The following is a 17,733-nucleotide window of genomic DNA, read 5'->3' as shown; positions in this document are numbered from 1 at the left end:
TCCATGAACGTTACCCATGCCCACCTCACTAGGGGTATGGGGACATAATGAGTATATTTATCTATATCAGGTTACACAACAGAAATGGTTCTACCTGCTGACAGCAGAGGTCAGCTTTGTAGAGTACCTTTGGTCCTGTTACCTCACAAGGTAGGTGATGAAAGAAAGAAAGAGCCAGTCATTCTTTGTCATTCATCCAACTTAACCATGGTTAAACTATGCTCTCCTTCATTTTCTACTTGTCCATCAAGGAACCTGAGATTTTTAAACCATTTATTGGGTAGCCACAATAGGATCAATGGATAACATCTCCATGTTCCGGTGGGTCACATCTTGCAGGAAGTGGGTGGTGAAGGTCATTTGACGCTTCTACACGCACGCTGACAAGGCCTGCCCCACAGAGTAGGCTTATAAAATGTTGAGGTGTACTACCCCTAATGAAATGAGCTCTTGGTCTCTTCTCTTCTAAGAGGAGAAGAATCAGGATTCAAAGCTTGGTCCATGACCTTGCCAATCCGAGCCGAGAACCTGTTCTTGGTGATCCTTCTCTTGACCTTCCCTATGCTGACGAAGAGTGCTGACACTCGGGGGCCAGCTCTTATACTTTCCTTCAGGTAGGGCTTCCAGTTTCTCTTTGGCATAGAACTGTTTATCTGGATCATTGATCATGCTGCGAAGGACTCCCAGACCGTTAGGTTCGGATTCTTGGATCTGAGCCGCCAGAAACAAGGTAGAGTATTACCTGGCCCATCGCCGTGAATGAGAGATGTTAAGGGCAGCCCAAGGGGTTCGATGACTCTCTTGGCCAAAGCTAACGCGAGCGGGAGACCTGTCATCGAGGTCAGGTGAACATCACCTGCTTAGAGTTCTGGGTCATAGGTGGCACCCTATGCAAACCAATGGATGCAAACCATATCCTGTGGAGGAGATCTCCTTTCCGACTAAGGGTCTGAAGGCTGGAAACCTTACGGGCTGAAGGCGAGGCTCAAGGACTAGTGGTGGCCTTTCATTGCCGAGACCGAGAGAAGCTTTCCTCCCGAAGGTAAATAAGGAACTCTAATGCTGAAATAATGGCATCGAGGAGAGGGACACCCCTTCCATGATACCAACTACGGTCCACTTGGCCTGGACGGCTGAACCCGGAGATCTATGCTGGTATCCAGACATTCTCTTCACAACTCATTGTGGAAAGGACTCCTGAGAGAGCAGGAGCTGGATAGTCTCCAGGCATGAAGTTATGGCAAAAATACAGCTTTGTGAAAGATGTTCACATGTGGCTGTTAGAGTCACTGAGGGAGTTCTCTCTGGATCTCTGTCGGGAGTTGCAGATGAGTCAATGGGCGTGATGAGTCTGCTGTGGACCCGAAGATCTACACAGATATCTAGGCATTCTCTTCACAACTTGTTGTGGAATGGATTCTCAGAGAGAGGAGGAGCTGGATAGTCTCCAGGCGTGAAGTTACAGCAATAATACAGCTTTGTGAAAGATGTGGCTGTTGAGAGTCACTGAGGGAGTTCTCTCGGGATCTCTGTCGGGAGATGCAAAGAAGTCAATGGGCGTGACGAGTATTCCGGGCATGACAAGTCTTGCTGGCGAGACAAGGATGGCCTGCTCCCAATGATCAAGGGCTGGGGATGGATGAATCCAATTCCCACCAGAGGAATCCCCCTCAGGGAACACTAAATTGGAAAAGGAAGCTTCTCTCACAGATGGAAAAGGCAACCACCATCTGCTGCTGCTGTCCGCAATCCTTCCAGCAAGAAGATTACTGCCCAGTGGCTGGTGGAGGGACTACTCCCTCAGCAGAGGGTGGCTGGTGCCCTGGCCAACCTACTACCTCCACAGATCTGACTGTTAATTCAATCCAGGACTAACTAGCAAGATCCAATCAAGATAGGTGAAAGTACCAATCATTGACTGAGGTCAAACCTGATCACCTCGGCCAGTTCATTGCATTCAAGAAGTGTAAGGAAGTCACCAAAGGAACACCCCGATTCAGGGTTCTCTATTTCCATTGGTACCAGTCTATGGCAAGGGATTGCTATGTATTCTATGCATCATATGCCATAAACCATCAAATTTAGAAACTACTGTAATTCTATGTAAACTACACCTAAACTAATGAAGATGATCTGATAATTCTGTATCATTCTTATGAAAAACAGCATTTGACAGTCAAAGTTCAAGTTTCCACTTTATACATACAAAAAATTAATATCTTAAATACTGTTTATAATCTAAATACAAAGCTTATATAAAAGATATTTGTTTATAATCTAAATACAAAGCTTATATAAAAGATATTTACTTAACATCACAACAACAGTAAAACAAAACTATGAATCTGTTCCTAGGTACGCACAAAAAACATTAGTTCTGAGATATCTTCTGTCAAAATATTTTCTAACTGTTATCAAGTACCAACACTTGAAATAAAAAGAAGTAGGAATATAAGGATGAAGATGAAAGGAAGCCATAAATCAAAAGAATTATTCATATAATTACTGATAACAAGGAAAAAAGGGCTCAGTACTTGGTGGTAATAGTGGATGGCATAAGATCATGACAACTTTGATAATGTATCATAAGGATAATGTACTTGAACTAAAAATAACTAGCGGATGCCAGCAAATTAAAGAAAACGTCATGTAAAGAGCAAAACGAGCATAAAGCCTTTGATGCGATCATGCAAAATGGATAACAGCTAGCAACATAAATAGGCTAAGGCAGCAAGTAAGTATTTGCTGAAGTACCTCCTACCAATTAAGACAAAAGTTGCCATCACAAAATTGACCAAAAAAATTAGTATTAGGAAAATTTACATGCTAATGTTCAATTAATAATAAAAAATGTTCTAAGTAATTTTTCCTTCAATGTTATCCAGAATGGCTGATAAATCTTTTAAAAATCAAAGAGCAGGCATAAGAAATTGATTGGAAACACTATACAGGCTATGCAAGTTGTTTGCATATCTTATATATTTCAATGTTAGTTATAAATTATATCAAATTTTGCCCGTCACCAAAAGGCCAAGGCAACTAATCCTCCACTAAGTATAAAAGTGAAACTAAAGACAATATTCTTTACTGATACAGTATATAGCATATTAGAAAAATAAGAACTGAACTGCTATTATGCTAAATTAACATACACTTATATCATACCTTATTTCCTTTTTCATTTTTTCTGATTCTTTTCGGCACTTGTCCTTAAATTCCGACTCTCTCTTCCGACACACGTCATTTTCTTTCACCAATTTTGACAGATCTTCTAAAAGCCTGAAAATTCAAGTACAGTATTACTACACCCTGTTCCTCTTCTGATAATAAAAATAATAAAATAATAATCATAATAATAATACAGTAGTACACTAATAACACTGTAATAAAAAAGGAAAAAATAACAATAGTCTACAGTACTGTATACAAATATGTATAACTGAAAAGATTAATCAATATTTTGTCAGGGTTTTGTTTTGGGTAACTTAGGACATGAGAAAATATCTGCAAATTTTAAAAATAGTTGACTTGACTTTGGAAACATCTTACAGATTGGTTAATCCTGATTTAATTAGTAAAGAATGAATTTGGTAAGAAATATTACTTTGCTTTTCAAAGGAAGACAATTCAAGGGTTAAAGACCAAATGAATAATAAATTAGAAATATAAACTTTTTTTTTATAAAGAATAGATAATTCCTGAAATTTATGTTATTTTTATTCATCATACAATTGATCACTATCTTAACCAAGAATATTTTATAGGTTCACTGTCAAGGATTTGGAACCTTTGCTTCCAGAGCCTTGCCAGATTATTAATTTTTCCGGATTAGTTATTTTACCAGATTATGGGAAGTCACTTCGCAACCCACCTTAAACTGGGTAAACAGACAAATTGTCATACATAGATATTATTAATTATCCATACAGTACCTTGAATCTCTTTAACAGTATTGGACCATTATACAGTAAGCTTAAATTAGACAGTACTAAATGTAAAGTGACTGAATTCAATAAAGCATGATAAAAATGTTGATGATAAAATCATACTCATTTCTATCCTACTCTGGCATTCATATTGCTGGTAATACTGTACTGTATGTCGATGTTTACCCTCCCACTAAAAACTTTCCATTTTCTTTTCATGTCATTGACCTGCCCTATTAAATGTAGTTTTATGATTATATGGTGGTATATAGCAATTCTACCATGTGGATAGATCATCTCCTTTTGTCTTTCAGTCTCAAAGTCAGAACTAGTTCAACAATCATTTGACTTCACTAGTCAGTGGGGATACAGAAGGGCATGTTTATGAAAACCCGGTTGATACAGAAATAAATAATTTAATTGTTAATTCTATTTGTTTCTGAAACTCTCCTCGCATTCATAAAGCTGACTCCCACACAAATAGAGGGAAAGATTCGAGAAATCTAAAGCTCCAGCCTACTTATGTACTATACTTTAAATAGCTAAACTTACCTTTCCTTAAAACCAGTCTAACGGTAATTCACCAAAAAGTAAGAGCGAGTAATATATCACGTAACTCATGCCTATTGACAAACGAAAAACTACTGAGGACCTATAACTTAATAAAGATAACAGATATCAAGGAATCTAAAAACTAAAAATTCATGTCGGAAAGAAAATGGGGATCAATCGCCCTGCAATAAATCCTTTGACCAATGCTCACCAAGAAGACAGAAAAACCAGAAGACATACCCTAAAATTAAATAAATAATATATTTCTATGAAAATTCCTAAAAAAACAAAATCACAATCTGGAGTGCCAGTAGAGTTACCGACTAATATGACCAACATGAGAATTGAAAGAAATAGGGATGTGATCTACCCACACAGTAGCATTGCCATATATCACCATATTAATCATAATATTGTACCACACAAGAGGAGCACAGCCATTACAAGGAAAGAAAACAAGAAATTCTTAGTTTAAGGGTAGACATCAACATATAAAAAACTTCAAGAGAGGAAAAATGTGAATGTCAATTGATGTTCATAGAAATGATTAAAACTCATTCATCTGTGTGTTTTTTTTTTTTTTTTTTTTTTGTGTGTGTTTTGCCTTCAACCATGTGTGATACAAGCATGTAATTAGTTTGTTCTCTTTTCTCATATTGAATCAACAAAATTACGGTATAGACAGTCCTTCTACAGTGTCAAGTACTATTTACAAATTCATAACTTAATATTAACACAAAAAAATCATTATTTTTTAAATAAATCATCATCAAGTAGTCAAAGGACTTAAAGAAGATATTTTTTATTGTTTTCATTTTGTTTTACTGCATAATACATTTAAAAACTGAAGCAAAAATCTGCCAACTGAAAGTTATTAAATTTTCCTATGGTGAAGAAATATTTAATCTTACGACTAAGATGTTTTTGAAGGGAGAGATGGCTAAGGTGGGGGGTGGGGTTCTCACAAGAGGAGTTTTTAGTAATTGTTGATGTTTCCACACTTCCTCCCTCCGAAGGACTACCAATTTGGAATTTAATTCTCTAAAATTCCAAAGGCAGAAGTATGAGCTGTGCAGTAGTTCATTTATTGTACTTTGTTTTAAATAATCCAAGAAAGTTTAAGAAAAGGCAATATATTCTAATCTTACAGCATAGTATGAAAAAATTTTCACATTTTTTTATATGAATAGCAAATATTATTTTCTATGATCATTTAACTAAGATGCTTTAGCAGTGATCCAATCACACTTACTTATATGTATATAGTAAGAATGTTTTAAAAATGATATTTTAATTATAAAATAAATTTTTGAATATACTTACCCGGTGAATATATAATAGCTGCAACTCTGCGGCTCGACAGAAAACACACTCAAAAAACTCGCGAGCGATCGCTATGAAGGTTGCGGGTGTGCCCACCAGCGCCAACTGTCGGCCAGATACCACTCTTATGTAAACAAAACCTTCAATTCTTCTCTTCCCGCTGTGTCTCTATTGGGGAGGAAGGGAGGGTCATTTAATTTATATATTCACCGTGTAAGTATATTCAAAAATTTATTTTATAATTAAAATATCATTTTTAAATATTTAACTTAGCCAGTGAATATATAATAGCTGATTCACACCCAAGGCGGTGAGTAGAGACCAGAGTTAATTATGTTTACAGCGTATAAGCTAAGAGTTTTTTCATTTTGACAATTATCAATATAACAAAACCAAAATATATAGGTACCTGGTAAGGAAGTTGACTTAGACGATTACTCTGCTTTGTAAGTCTGTCTTCCTCACGGAGCCCAGCGATCCTTTTAGGATGCTGACAGACTCCCAGGAGCTGAAGTATCAAGGGCTGCAACCCATACAACAGGACCTCATCAAACCCTTAATCTGGGCGCTCTCAAGAAATGACTTTGACCACCCGCCAAATCAATCAGGATGCGAAAGGCTTCTTAGCCTTCCGAACAACCCATAAAACAATATTAAAAACATTTCAAGAGACAGATTAAAAGGATATTGGAATTAGGGAAGTGTAGTGGTAGAACCCTCACCCACTACTGCACTCGCTGCAACGAATGGACCCAGTGTGTAGCAGTCCTCGTAAAGAGTCTGGACATCTTTTAAGTAAAATGACGCGAACACTGACTTGTTTCTCCAAAAAGTCGCGTCCATAATACTTTGCAGAGATTTATTTTGCTTGAAGGCCACGGAGGTTGCTATATCTCTAACTTCGTGCGTCTTAACCTTAAGCAAACATCGGTCTTTCTCATTCAAGTGAGAATGAGCTTCTCGTATTAAAATAATCTGATAAAATATGACAAAGAATTCTTTGACATAGGCAATGAAGGTTCCTTAACTGAGCACCATAATGCCTCAGATTTCCCTCGTAATGACTTAGTACGAGCTAAATCGAAATTAAGAGCTCTAACAGGACATAATACTCTTTCCAGTTCGTTGCCTACGATCTCTGATAAGCAAGGAATATCAAAAGATTTAGGCCAAGGACGAGAAGGCAGTTCATTTTTGGCCAGGAAACCAAGTTGAAGTGAACAAGTGGCTTTTTTCTGTAGAAAAGCCGATGTTCTTACTGAAGGCATGAAGTTCACTGACCCTTTTAGCCGAAGCCAAGCACACTAGGAAAAGTGTCTTGAGGGTGAGATCCTTCAGGGAGGCTGAATGTAATGGCTCAAACCTGTCTGACATGAGGAACCTTAGGACCACGTCTAAGTTCCATCCAGGAGTTGCCAAACGACGTTCCTTAGAGGTCTCGAAAGACTTAAGGAGATCTTGGAGATCTTTATTGTAGGAAAGATCTAAGCCTCTATGTCGAAAGACCGAAGCCAACATGCTCCTGTAGCCCTTAATCGTGGGAGCTGAAAGGGAGCGAACCTTTCTCAGATGTAAAAGAAAATCTGCGATTTGGGCTACAGAGGTACTGGACGAGGACATAGATGCTGACTTGCACCAGTCTCGAAAGACTTCCCACTTCAACTGGTATACTCTAATGGTAGAAGCTCTCCTAGCTCTTGCAATCGCACTGACTGCCTCCTTCGAAAAGTCTCTAGCTCTTGAGAGTCTTTCGATAGTCTGAAGGAAGTCAGACGAAGAGCGGGGAGGCTTTGATGGACATTCTTTACGTGGGGCTGACGTAACAGATCTACCCTTAGAGGAAGACTTCTTGGAAAGTCTACCAGCCATTGAAGTACCTCGGTGAACCACTCTCTCGCGGGCCAGAGGGTAGCAACCAACGTCAACCTTGTCCCTCTGTGAGAGGCGAACTTCTGCAGTACCTTGTTGACTATCTTGAATGGTGGGAATGCATATAAGTCCATAAAAGACCAATCCAGTAGAAACGCGTCTATGTAGATTGCTTCTGTATCTAGGACTGGAGAGCAAAAGATTGGTAACCTTTTGGTCAATGAGGAGGCAAAGAGGTCTATGGTGGGTTGACCCCAAGTAGCCCAAAGACTCTTGCCCACATCCTTGTGGAGGGTCCATTCCGTGGGTATCACCTGACCCCTCCGACTGAGACAGTCTGCCAAGACGTTCAAGTCCCCCTGGATGAATCTCGTCAACAGGGAGATGCCTCGAATTCTAGACCATAAGAGAAGGTCCCTTGCGATCTCGAGCAGCGTGAAGGAGTGTGTGCCTCCTTGATTGGAGATGTACGCCAAAGTTGTGGTGTTGTCTGAGTTGACCTCTACCACTTAGTTTCGAAGACGCTTTCTAATATCATCAAGGCCAAGTGGACTGCTAATAGCTCCTTGCCATTGATGTGCATGCTCTTCTGACTTGAGGTCCACAGACCCGAGCATTCCCGACCGTCCAGGGTCGCACCCCAACCCAAACCCGACGCGTCTGAGGACAACACGTGGTTTGGGTTCTTGACTGCTAGGGATAGTCCCTCTCTCAGACTGATATAGCTGTCCCACCATTTCAGGCATGCCTTTATTGGTTCGGAGCCTGGGAATGATACCGTCTCTAATGTCTTGTCCTAGTTCCAGTGAGAGGCTAGATGGAACTGGAGAGGCAGAAGGGGTAGTCTCCCTAGTGAGACAAACTGCTCCAGGGATGAGAGAGTCCCTACGAGACTGTTCCAACTCCTGACTGAATAAACGTTTTCTTTTCAGCATTAGTTGGACTTCGAGCAGGGCTTGACTGCGAATCTCCATCCCCAAATATAGAATAATCTGGGATGGGATCAGTTGGGACTTTTAGGTTGACCACAAGTCCCAACTCCCTGGCCAGACTCAACGTCCAATGTAGATCCTGCAGACAGCGAAGGCTGGACGATGCTCTGAGAAGCCAGTCGTCCAAGTACAGGGAGGCTCGGATCCCCGATAGATGGAGGGATTTTGCCACATTCCTCATGAGCCTCGTAAACACGAGAGGAGCAGGACTGAGGCCAAAGCACAGGGCTCGAAACTGGTACCCCACATTCCTGTAAACAAACCTCAGAAACGGTTGGGAATCCGGGTGTATATGAATGTGGAAGTATGCCTCCTGAAGGTCGAGAGAGACCATCCAGTCGCCTTCCATAAATGCTGTCAAGACAGCCTGGTAGACTTCATCGTGAAGTTTGTCTTGACAATGAACACAATGAGCGCACTTGCCTCTTACGTACTCCTGCAGTGAACATGGCTGCCAAATCATGGAGCCATCCCTGAGGGACTTGTTCCTGCAGAGAACGTGGCTGTCAGATCATTGGAGCCATCCCTGAAAGCCTTGTTTATGCATGACATAAATGTACAGCAAAACTTCAAAGGCTCGAAAACAGCTGTGAAGTTGACCTGTAAAATCTTGGAGCGTCTCATGGCCAGGCGCCAGGGAGAGTCTATGAGGTTTGAGAAGTCTATCTGGGCAGAGGCAGGAACTCCCAAGCCGAGAACTTCTCTAGTGTCATATCAGACTCTCGCTCTATAAGCCAGTTTAAAAGAAGGGAAAGCAAAGGCTGTCTCCCCCAAACTCCTCCTGGTGATAAACCAGTCGCCTAGCAAACGTAAAGCTCTCTTAGAAGAGCGAGAGAGCACTAGCTTATAAAACAACGGCTTCGAAGTAGCTAGGCCTAGTGTAAGCACTGACGTTTAGGCGAACGAGGAGCAGCAGTTACAAAAAGATCCGGACAAAGATCCTTAAAAATCAGCATGATTTATTTAAAGTCCATAGAGGGCTAAGCAGCTTTAGGCTCCTCTCCGTCTGACAGAGTCCTCAAGGGAATATCAGTAGGAGGGGGAACAGCAACTTCCTCATCTGAAGGAACCTTGTCCGATAATAGCTGAGTCTCAAGCAAGGGAGAGACCTACCGTGGTGGCAATGCTTTACAAGCAGAGTCCACACGCACTGGTGCATTAGTAACGGACCAGGACGCAACGTCATGTAACTGCTTGACAGTCTGTGAACTGTCAACAACAACAGGTGCGAGAGACCAGGACGCAACGTCATGTAACTGCTTGACAGTCTGTGAACTGTCAACAACAACAGGTGCGTGAGGACGCACAGCGTCCACTCGAGACTGCTTTGACCGCCTAGACTGAGCAGTCAAAACAACTCTAGAATGCGGAGGTTGACGCTCAGCGTCAAAACAAGTCAACTCCGATTGTTAGCGAACGTCCTGAACGTCAACAGGATCATCAGCAAGTGGCCTAACGTCCAAATGTGGCTGAAAATCCACACGAGACCGCATCGAGTGTGGTTCTAAACAACCTGACTGACGTGACTTAGCTACGCCAACGTCAACAGGACGCACAAAGGAACGTTAGGGTGGCTGAAAGCCAGGATCTCGATGAGATAAACGGCTAGGCTCAACGGACTTATCGGCAGAATAGTCTTCCATAAGGGGGGCAAGCTTATTCTGCATGTCTTGCCGTACAACCCATTTAGGATCAACGGGAATGGTTGCGGTAAGAGACGAGGGTAACGTCTGTGACCGCAAAACCTGCCTACAAAAAGACTCTCGGAGTCTGTGTTACGCTTTTGTTAGGCGGCGAGCAGTTTTCCGATGACTGCATAGGGTCAGAGCTGTCCTAATGGTTAAAACCAGGACGCTGGACCTGTCCTGAAAGGACTGACTTTCGCTTAAAGGGCCTCGAAACTTGTTTCACGGTTTCTTATGCGAAAAGCCTTCGGATGACGAGGAGAAAATTGTCTCTCTCGCCTTATGGTAGGGGTGATCTTGGTAAGATACACCCGATACCATAGAGGGAACGTCTGTTCGCTGATCAAGGCCTCTCGAACCCATAAGTCGTACGACATTACTTCTCCCCTGGGCTTGGGAGCTTGCAAGAGGTCCCGGACTAGGAGAACGACAGGCACGAACAGACGAACCCTCGGTCGCAACACTGATAACACTTTGCGCAATATCACTTTATCACTACGATTTTCTGTTTTGCACTTATTTCACTGAAATCGAATCTTTTAACAATTCACATCAGGTATGAATAAAACTGATTTCTACCTGAAGCACGCAATTCTACCCTCATCAAAAGGTTGTAATTGCGAAATCAGTCGTATAATGCAAGCACATTAATACCAGCAAAAAACAGTAAACATATTTTAAGATAAAAAATTCAGTGGCTGGGGAAGAGACTAAACACTAGTTCATTCAAAACTACGTTTTCAATCTCTCACTGTACATTGCCTTGGGACGAGAATAAAAAACTAAAAACGTTTTATCCTTTCTCCCCGTACAGAGACTAGGGACGAGAGTAACTCGAGAACAACGTTACCCGCTTGGGACGAGATAAAGATCGGAACGTTTTCTCTCCTCTCTCTCCCTCCGTCTCTATCTCTCTCTCTCTCTCTCTCTTGATTTCGCACCTAAGAGAAGAGCCCACTTACGTTTCGTCAAAAAAACATGTTATTTGACCAAAGGAAAAAACTGAAAGGTTTTTCAATTAAAAAGTTCCTTTAAAATAGAATTTAAAACAGTTAAGCTTTGTAAGAAGAATGAACAAAACGTCAGAATCGATTTACTCTTTCTGCAAAGTGAAACCGTGATACTCTCTCTCTCTATCGTAACGATAGAGCGCAAACTGCGTAGCATAAATAAACTAAACGTTAGTTCATCTTTGAAACAGTACGAAGACTATTCAAAGAAAATCTTTCATAAAATATCTATTAAAAAATATTCATTTAATAAGTTTTAAATCATTAGCTCTTTAAAAGCTATTTACGATTGAAAGGGCTCAACTTTGTTTAACTTCGGTTTCCAAGTTAGGACCGCCTACTCTCAGGAAAGGTCGCATATAAACAAATCATTAAAATTTATTTTGATGTTTATTATAAATGGAAAGCTAATCGAAGAGGCCTACTAAAGGCGGTTGAGATATAAAATATATAGAGGAAAATCTATAATTAATTCATAACGTGATAAGATAATTGCTAAAAGCCTAGACACACTTCCGTCTAAGGGAAGGGTCGGCCATTTAAAAGTCAAAGAAAGTCCATACTCTCTTTGTCATCAAAAATTAAATCTATCCAAAAACGAGTTCAAGATTTAAGATGAAGATAAAACACCTGCACTTCGAAAGCTCAAGCCAAAATGAAGTACTTCACCAAATATGTTGAGAAAACTCCAGGTTCTACAGCGTGTATTGATACGTCTTGTCGTCAACGTCGACAGAGAAGAATTGAAGGTTTTGTTTACATAAGAGTGGTATCTGGCCGACAGTTGGCGCTGGTGGGCACACCCGCAACCTTCACAGCGATCGCTCGCGAGTTTTTTGAGTGTGTTTTCTGTCGAGCCGCAGAGTTGCAGCTATTATATATTCACCGGCTAAGTTAAATATTTAAAAACATCAATAATTGATTTTATAGAAAGAGACGAAACGAATGATATGAAATTTGTTCTTCTGGCTGAATAGCATCTCAATTATGTGGTAACATGGGAAAGTCCATTACGATGACTCACTTCAAAATAGAGAAAACAATGTAAGCCAGAGCAAAAAAAATATGGTCAGACTAATTAATTGATAATTATAAATAAATAAATAACTTTGAAATACTGTATGCGGTCAAAACCTAAAATATGAAATACAGTACAGTAACTGATATTATATGAGAGAGAGAGAGAGAGAGAGAGAGAGAGAGAGAGAGAGAGAGAGAGAGAGAGAGAGAGAGAGAGAGAGAGAGAGGAATTTTTTTTCCCAACAGATCTAATCAAGTTAACCGTTCGGTAATTGTTCTTATCAATTAATCCTACTTTATTCAAATTGTTTCTTGTTTATTTGATGTCATATCTCAGCTTATTGCTATTTTTATATTCATATTATGCAATACAGTATTGTATCAGCCATTACGCATCAGTACCGTACACAGGCATACTGTATACATTCTTTGAGCAGTATCATGAATGAACTCAAAAGACATTCAAGAGTTTTGTTAGTTTAGTTTTTATTTCCAACTAATGAATGATGTTTGGCTGGATGAAATTTAACCATTTTCCTAAGGTTTATCTAATTAAAGTAAAGTAATAGCTAAATGCTTCTGTAATACTGACAACACTGCAGTCTTAAAGCCTCAAACATGTAATTAGCAAATTCAAATTGGTTCCCAAAATCTTCCTATAATAAAGAAATTGCCAGATTATCCATTACCAGATTATTGATGGCCCTGTACAGGGGTTAGCTACTACTAATATGGCACTGGTGATGTTCAACTTAATAAACTAATTTTTTCACTCAGCTATGAGTAGTTTTGCAGTTTCTAAACTTGGAAACATTCAAGATACATACTGCTTATTTTCCTTTGTGTCCAAAACTGCCAAAGCACTAATTTCTTTCTCCAACTGGTTCCTTGCTCCTCTTTTTTCTGAAAGTGCCGATTTAAGTTCTTCAAGCTTGGTTAATGCTTTTGTTTGCTTGTTCTGCACCTCCGTCAGCTGGGTCATCAATACATTTTTCTGCTTCTCTAAATTTGCTATTTTCCGAGCTTGAGATGAAGCACTGTCCCCCAAAATCTCTTCCTGCAAAATTATTTAAACTTTCAAACCAATGAAATATGACAAATTCGAAGATAATTTGTATTTTTCCTAACCATACAAACCTTAGCTATTTACAAAGGGTATTACTTTTAGCGTAGCTGAAATGGCGAGCCATTAGAATTTAACGAGGGTGTATTACCCCCGCGCTAGTTAGCGGGGGGGTAGGGGAGTGGTAGCTAGCTACCCCTCCTCCCCCTCACACACAGGTGAATACTCACTTTCACTTAGAGGTAGGACTTGTCTTGGGGGACAGGGCTGGCGGGCAAATATGTGTAAATAGCTAAGGTTTGTATGGTTAGGAAAAATACAAATTATCTTCGAATTTGTCATTTGTTCCGTAACCGAAATACAAACCACGCTATTTACAAAGGGTGACTTATCCCTTAGGAAGGGTGGAAAGTCCCCAGCCATACTGGCTTTGGCTTTACCCGGGGACTCAGAATCCGAGTGAGTCGCACTCGAGAAAAGGAGTCCCTGCACCTCACAAGTTCCTTGCACCGCAAGGAACCATGTGGCCTACGTAAGCTTGTGTGTGAAGGAAGAAGTGTGACCCGTCTTAGGCAGTTGACCTGGAGTTCCAGAAGGAACTCTGGGTTAGGACGTTCCCAATACCACCTCGTCAGGGTATGGGGGACGCGACAGTATTGACTCAATACTCGGAACACAAGGAAGCATGGTTTACCTGCAGAGGTTCGAGGTCAGCTATGCAGAGACCAGGATGCTGCTTCCCCGTAGAGGGGATGATGAAGAAAGAAGTAAGGGCCAGACATACTTCTTTCGTTCATGCAGACTAAAACCTGATAACAATGCCCTCAACCTTCTGCTACCTGTCCAAAAAGGAGCCTGAGGTTAGACCAGCTGTTGTGTAGCCACCACAGAGCGATAGAAAACGTATCGAGACTCCTGTGGGTCACGCCCTGCAGGAAGCGGGCTGCGAAGGTCATCAGACGCTTCCAGACTCCAGCTTGTAGCACCTGCATCACAGAGTAGTATTACTCGAAGGCGAGGGACGTTGCGATGTATCCAACATCGTGCTGTAGGGCGACGTGACGGGGGAGGGTCTGAAGACAGGTCGAGATGAATGTCCTTGAGTCCGGGCTGAAGAGGTATACTGGTGACTCTCCCCCCATGTCCTCCTTGTGTTCCCAAATCGGCTGCAACTGAGGCCAAACTGCAGCTGTTCCCAGCGCTAACCTCTCGATTCCTGTACTGGCAAGAAAGAGAAGGTCTTGGGACATCAGACACAGAATGGAGACTCAAAATCTTGAATGAATCGGACCGAAGGGTCGGGACCCTCAGATTCTGAGTCTAGCCAACAACTCAGGAGCGAGCCTGAATGTTGCCTTCCCCTCTTCCTTAGAAAGGGGGGGAGTAGTAAGAGACCAAGAAGATTGCTTACACACTGGCCGTGGCCAGAGTGAGCAGAAGACCCAAGGCGGAATACAATCCGAGGCCTGTCGTAAAAGGGTCTTGAGAAGATCTCTTAAAGGACTAAAAGTCCGAGCCATGCTCCAAGTTGGAGGTCTTCCTCCGACTAGGGCAGGGACGATCGTAGCTTCGCATGAGCGAGAATAGATCCAGCGGGCAGGAAAAAGTTATTCCTTTAAGCCTGAAGGTCAGGGAAAGGCTGAGCGACAGGCTTCATTGCCAAGAGCGGAAAGGAGTTTCCTCCCGCCGAAAGGCAATAAGACCGTTATTGCTGGAGAAGAGGCCTCACGGGAAGAGGTATATCTCCCACGGCACCAACCACCTTAGACTCTTCACTTTGCCTGGGAGACCCCTGGGATGACTATCGCAGATGACGCGACCTCCGTACCGCGACTGTAGCGGGTTGTCTCTTCTAGAGGAGGAAGCGTAGTGTCTCCAGGCATGAAGCCGAAGCGACGCCCCGGTTCGGGAGAGATGTCGCAGTGTGGTTGCTTGAGTAGCCTGCGCCGTGGGAGAAGCTCTCCCGGGAGTTCCGTCAGGGGAAGCAGAGGGTCCAGAAACCGTTCTGCGCATAGTCCCAGTGGAGCTCTCCCATTGAAAGGTTGACAGACAACCTGGTTTTGTTGAGACCCATTGTCCGCAGACAAAAAGGAGGGAAGACGCAGGCGTCGAAGTTGTCCCACCATCACCGGAATGCATCTTGCCAGAGTCTCGGGGTCTGAGACTGGGGGGAAAACTAGCGGAAGCTTGAGGTTCCAAGCTGTCGCGATCAGGTCCCCCAGATCAGCACTTGCTGGTTACCCAAGGTCAAAGACCCCTAGGTACACTCTCTCTATGAGGCTCTGCTTGGATAGTCTGAGAGAAACATTCCCCTGCCTGGAATGAGAGAGCCGATGGTGGAATTGAGAGAATCTCAATCATCCCGGTATCTCTACTGCAAGATGTGAAGGTGTGAAAATGCGTCCCCTGCTGGTTAGCATGAAGTCGACACGCAACGGGGCGACTTGGCAGGAGCGGTAGGACTGAAGAGGGGCCAGACTAAGGCCCTTAAGCCTGCCTGAATGATGGAGAGGTATCCTTCAGGTCTTGACCATAGGCCTGGACCGGAACATGCCCCCCCCCCTTTCCTTTGACGAGTCCGAGAACCGCATCAAGAATGTGGGGAAAGGACGAGAATATCCACTACCATCAAGAGGCTCCATAGGTCAACACCCATTGCAGGTTTAATAGTTCCGCTGGTCCCATAGGGCCAGGGAGTCCGGTTAAACATTGCCTGAAGCCACCGGAACTTGGATCGCCCCACATGGAACTTATCCTGAGGCGACCGTTCGGACTATAAACGGGTCAATGAGGAAAGAAGAACTAGGAAACGTTCCAAGGTAGGGCTGAAAACTCTGCTTGACTGAGAACAGGTACTGCGACTCTCCTCAGTCTTGCCACAGTCAACCGAAAGGAAGGCTCGGAGGATGTGGTAACAGAATCTGGCGTCCCCAGGTGGTCACCCATCCAAGTGCCGACGTTGCTTAACCTCGCTGGACGGACGAGAAGCGGGGTTTCCAACGTGGTAAGGCGGTTGACTCAATATCATGGCCAGATACTCCAGATGTTGAGGCAGAGGAAGAGAAGGCTCCAAGCAAAATACCATGAGCCCACACTCATGGTCAGCATTCGGAAGCTTTTCCCGGCGCTGAAGAAGGTCGAAACCCGAGCCTACCGGAGTTGACCAGCCCTCCAAACAGCAGAGGAGGCGGAAGTCTGCACCTGAGCGGCCAAGAGGAAGGCAGGGAGAGTTCTCTGGGGAAACAAACCTGCTATGCCACGGCGGGATAGCCACACTGCATCATAAGCAGGAATACTTGCAGTTTAGGCTGAATTCGACGAGCACCCTGGAAGATGGATGGAATGGAAACTGAAAGTACCCGTCCTTCCGATCCAGGGTTAAAGGAGTCCTGTCGCCTCGTTACCAGTCTGATCGATTCTGCTGGTCTACGCTGGCCGAAGTTTGTTCGACAAACTTGATCAGGGCTGAGAGGTCGACTATGGACATCCCCTCTCAGATCCTTCCTTACAAGAAAGGATCGACTGAGGGGGCCGGGGGTGAAGCCGTCGATGATCCTAAGGAAGACCTTCGCCTAAGGTATGGATCATTCTGCCCAACCGGGCAACTCTGCTGATGCTATGGCATAGAGGTTCAGAGACACTGAATTCGCTGACAGAGACGGCAGGCGCGATATCCTTGGCTACTCACAGAGATTGTGCGGGAATGGGCATCGGGAAGCTGTCATTCGGATGAGTAACCTTAAGCATCCTCCCAGCGAAAAAACCTGCAATCCTAGAGTTCGTGAACTCCTTTTAGGACTATGCCCCCCCGGGGGAGTCTCCCGTGCCATCTGTTCCTGACAGGAGGAAACTGCAATTGGACACCTTGTCCCAGTTGTCGTAGCCGATAACTTAGGCCGACGTGGTTGAAAGAAAAGGGAGCTGGAGCCCTGCAGAGTCTGGAAGAAAGCGCCTTGGAGGAGTGAAACCGGAAGTCGATTTACTCCGCACAGCAGATGTTTAAGTCTCTGTCCTTGGGCAAAGACAAAACTCTTCTCAAGGATGGAAGGGTGTCTGAGGTCGTTGACCTCCACAGATGAGACACCCGAAGGAAGCCTTCAGTCAGTGCGTCCAGATGGTAAAACATCGAGCTTGTCCGCAAGTAGATACTTAACGACGAAAGGCCAAGGTGCCTGAGCTCGAGAGGAGGAAAGTACCCTTGATCTTCCTGTAGCTTCCTTGAACCAAACCTCGGGCCGTAACCGAGGAGGGAAAGAACCTGGTAAGCTCCCAGAGGAAGAGGTAAGCAGTCAC

The 17,733-nt window shown here is 43.1% G+C and overlaps 1 protein-coding gene across 2 annotated transcripts in view; it reads right to left on the bottom strand.

Moving 5' to 3' along the window:
* LOC137629629 (coiled-coil domain-containing protein 93-like) overlaps window positions 1–17,733 on the bottom strand; it is a 103,189-nt gene that overhangs the window by 13,491 nt on the left and 71,965 nt on the right. For both annotated transcript variants that reach the window (XM_068361143.1, XM_068361142.1), the window contains exons 10-11: window positions 13,205–13,434; window positions 3,166–3,279 (exon numbers count right to left, since the gene is read on the bottom strand). In XM_068361143.1, the coding sequence (XP_068217244.1) occupies window positions 3,166–3,279; window positions 13,205–13,434 (344 nt within the window). The remainder of the gene's footprint in view (window positions 1–3,165; window positions 3,280–13,204; window positions 13,435–17,733) is intronic.

The sequence above is a fragment of the Palaemon carinicauda genome, chromosome 37 (assembly GCF_036898095.1).
Source record: "Palaemon carinicauda isolate YSFRI2023 chromosome 37, ASM3689809v2, whole genome shotgun sequence".
In the NCBI taxonomy this organism is placed as follows: domain Eukaryota; kingdom Metazoa; phylum Arthropoda; class Malacostraca; order Decapoda; family Palaemonidae; genus Palaemon; species Palaemon carinicauda.
Note: the sequence above shows the minus strand (reverse complement) of the source record. Positions and strands in the feature narration are given on the sequence as shown.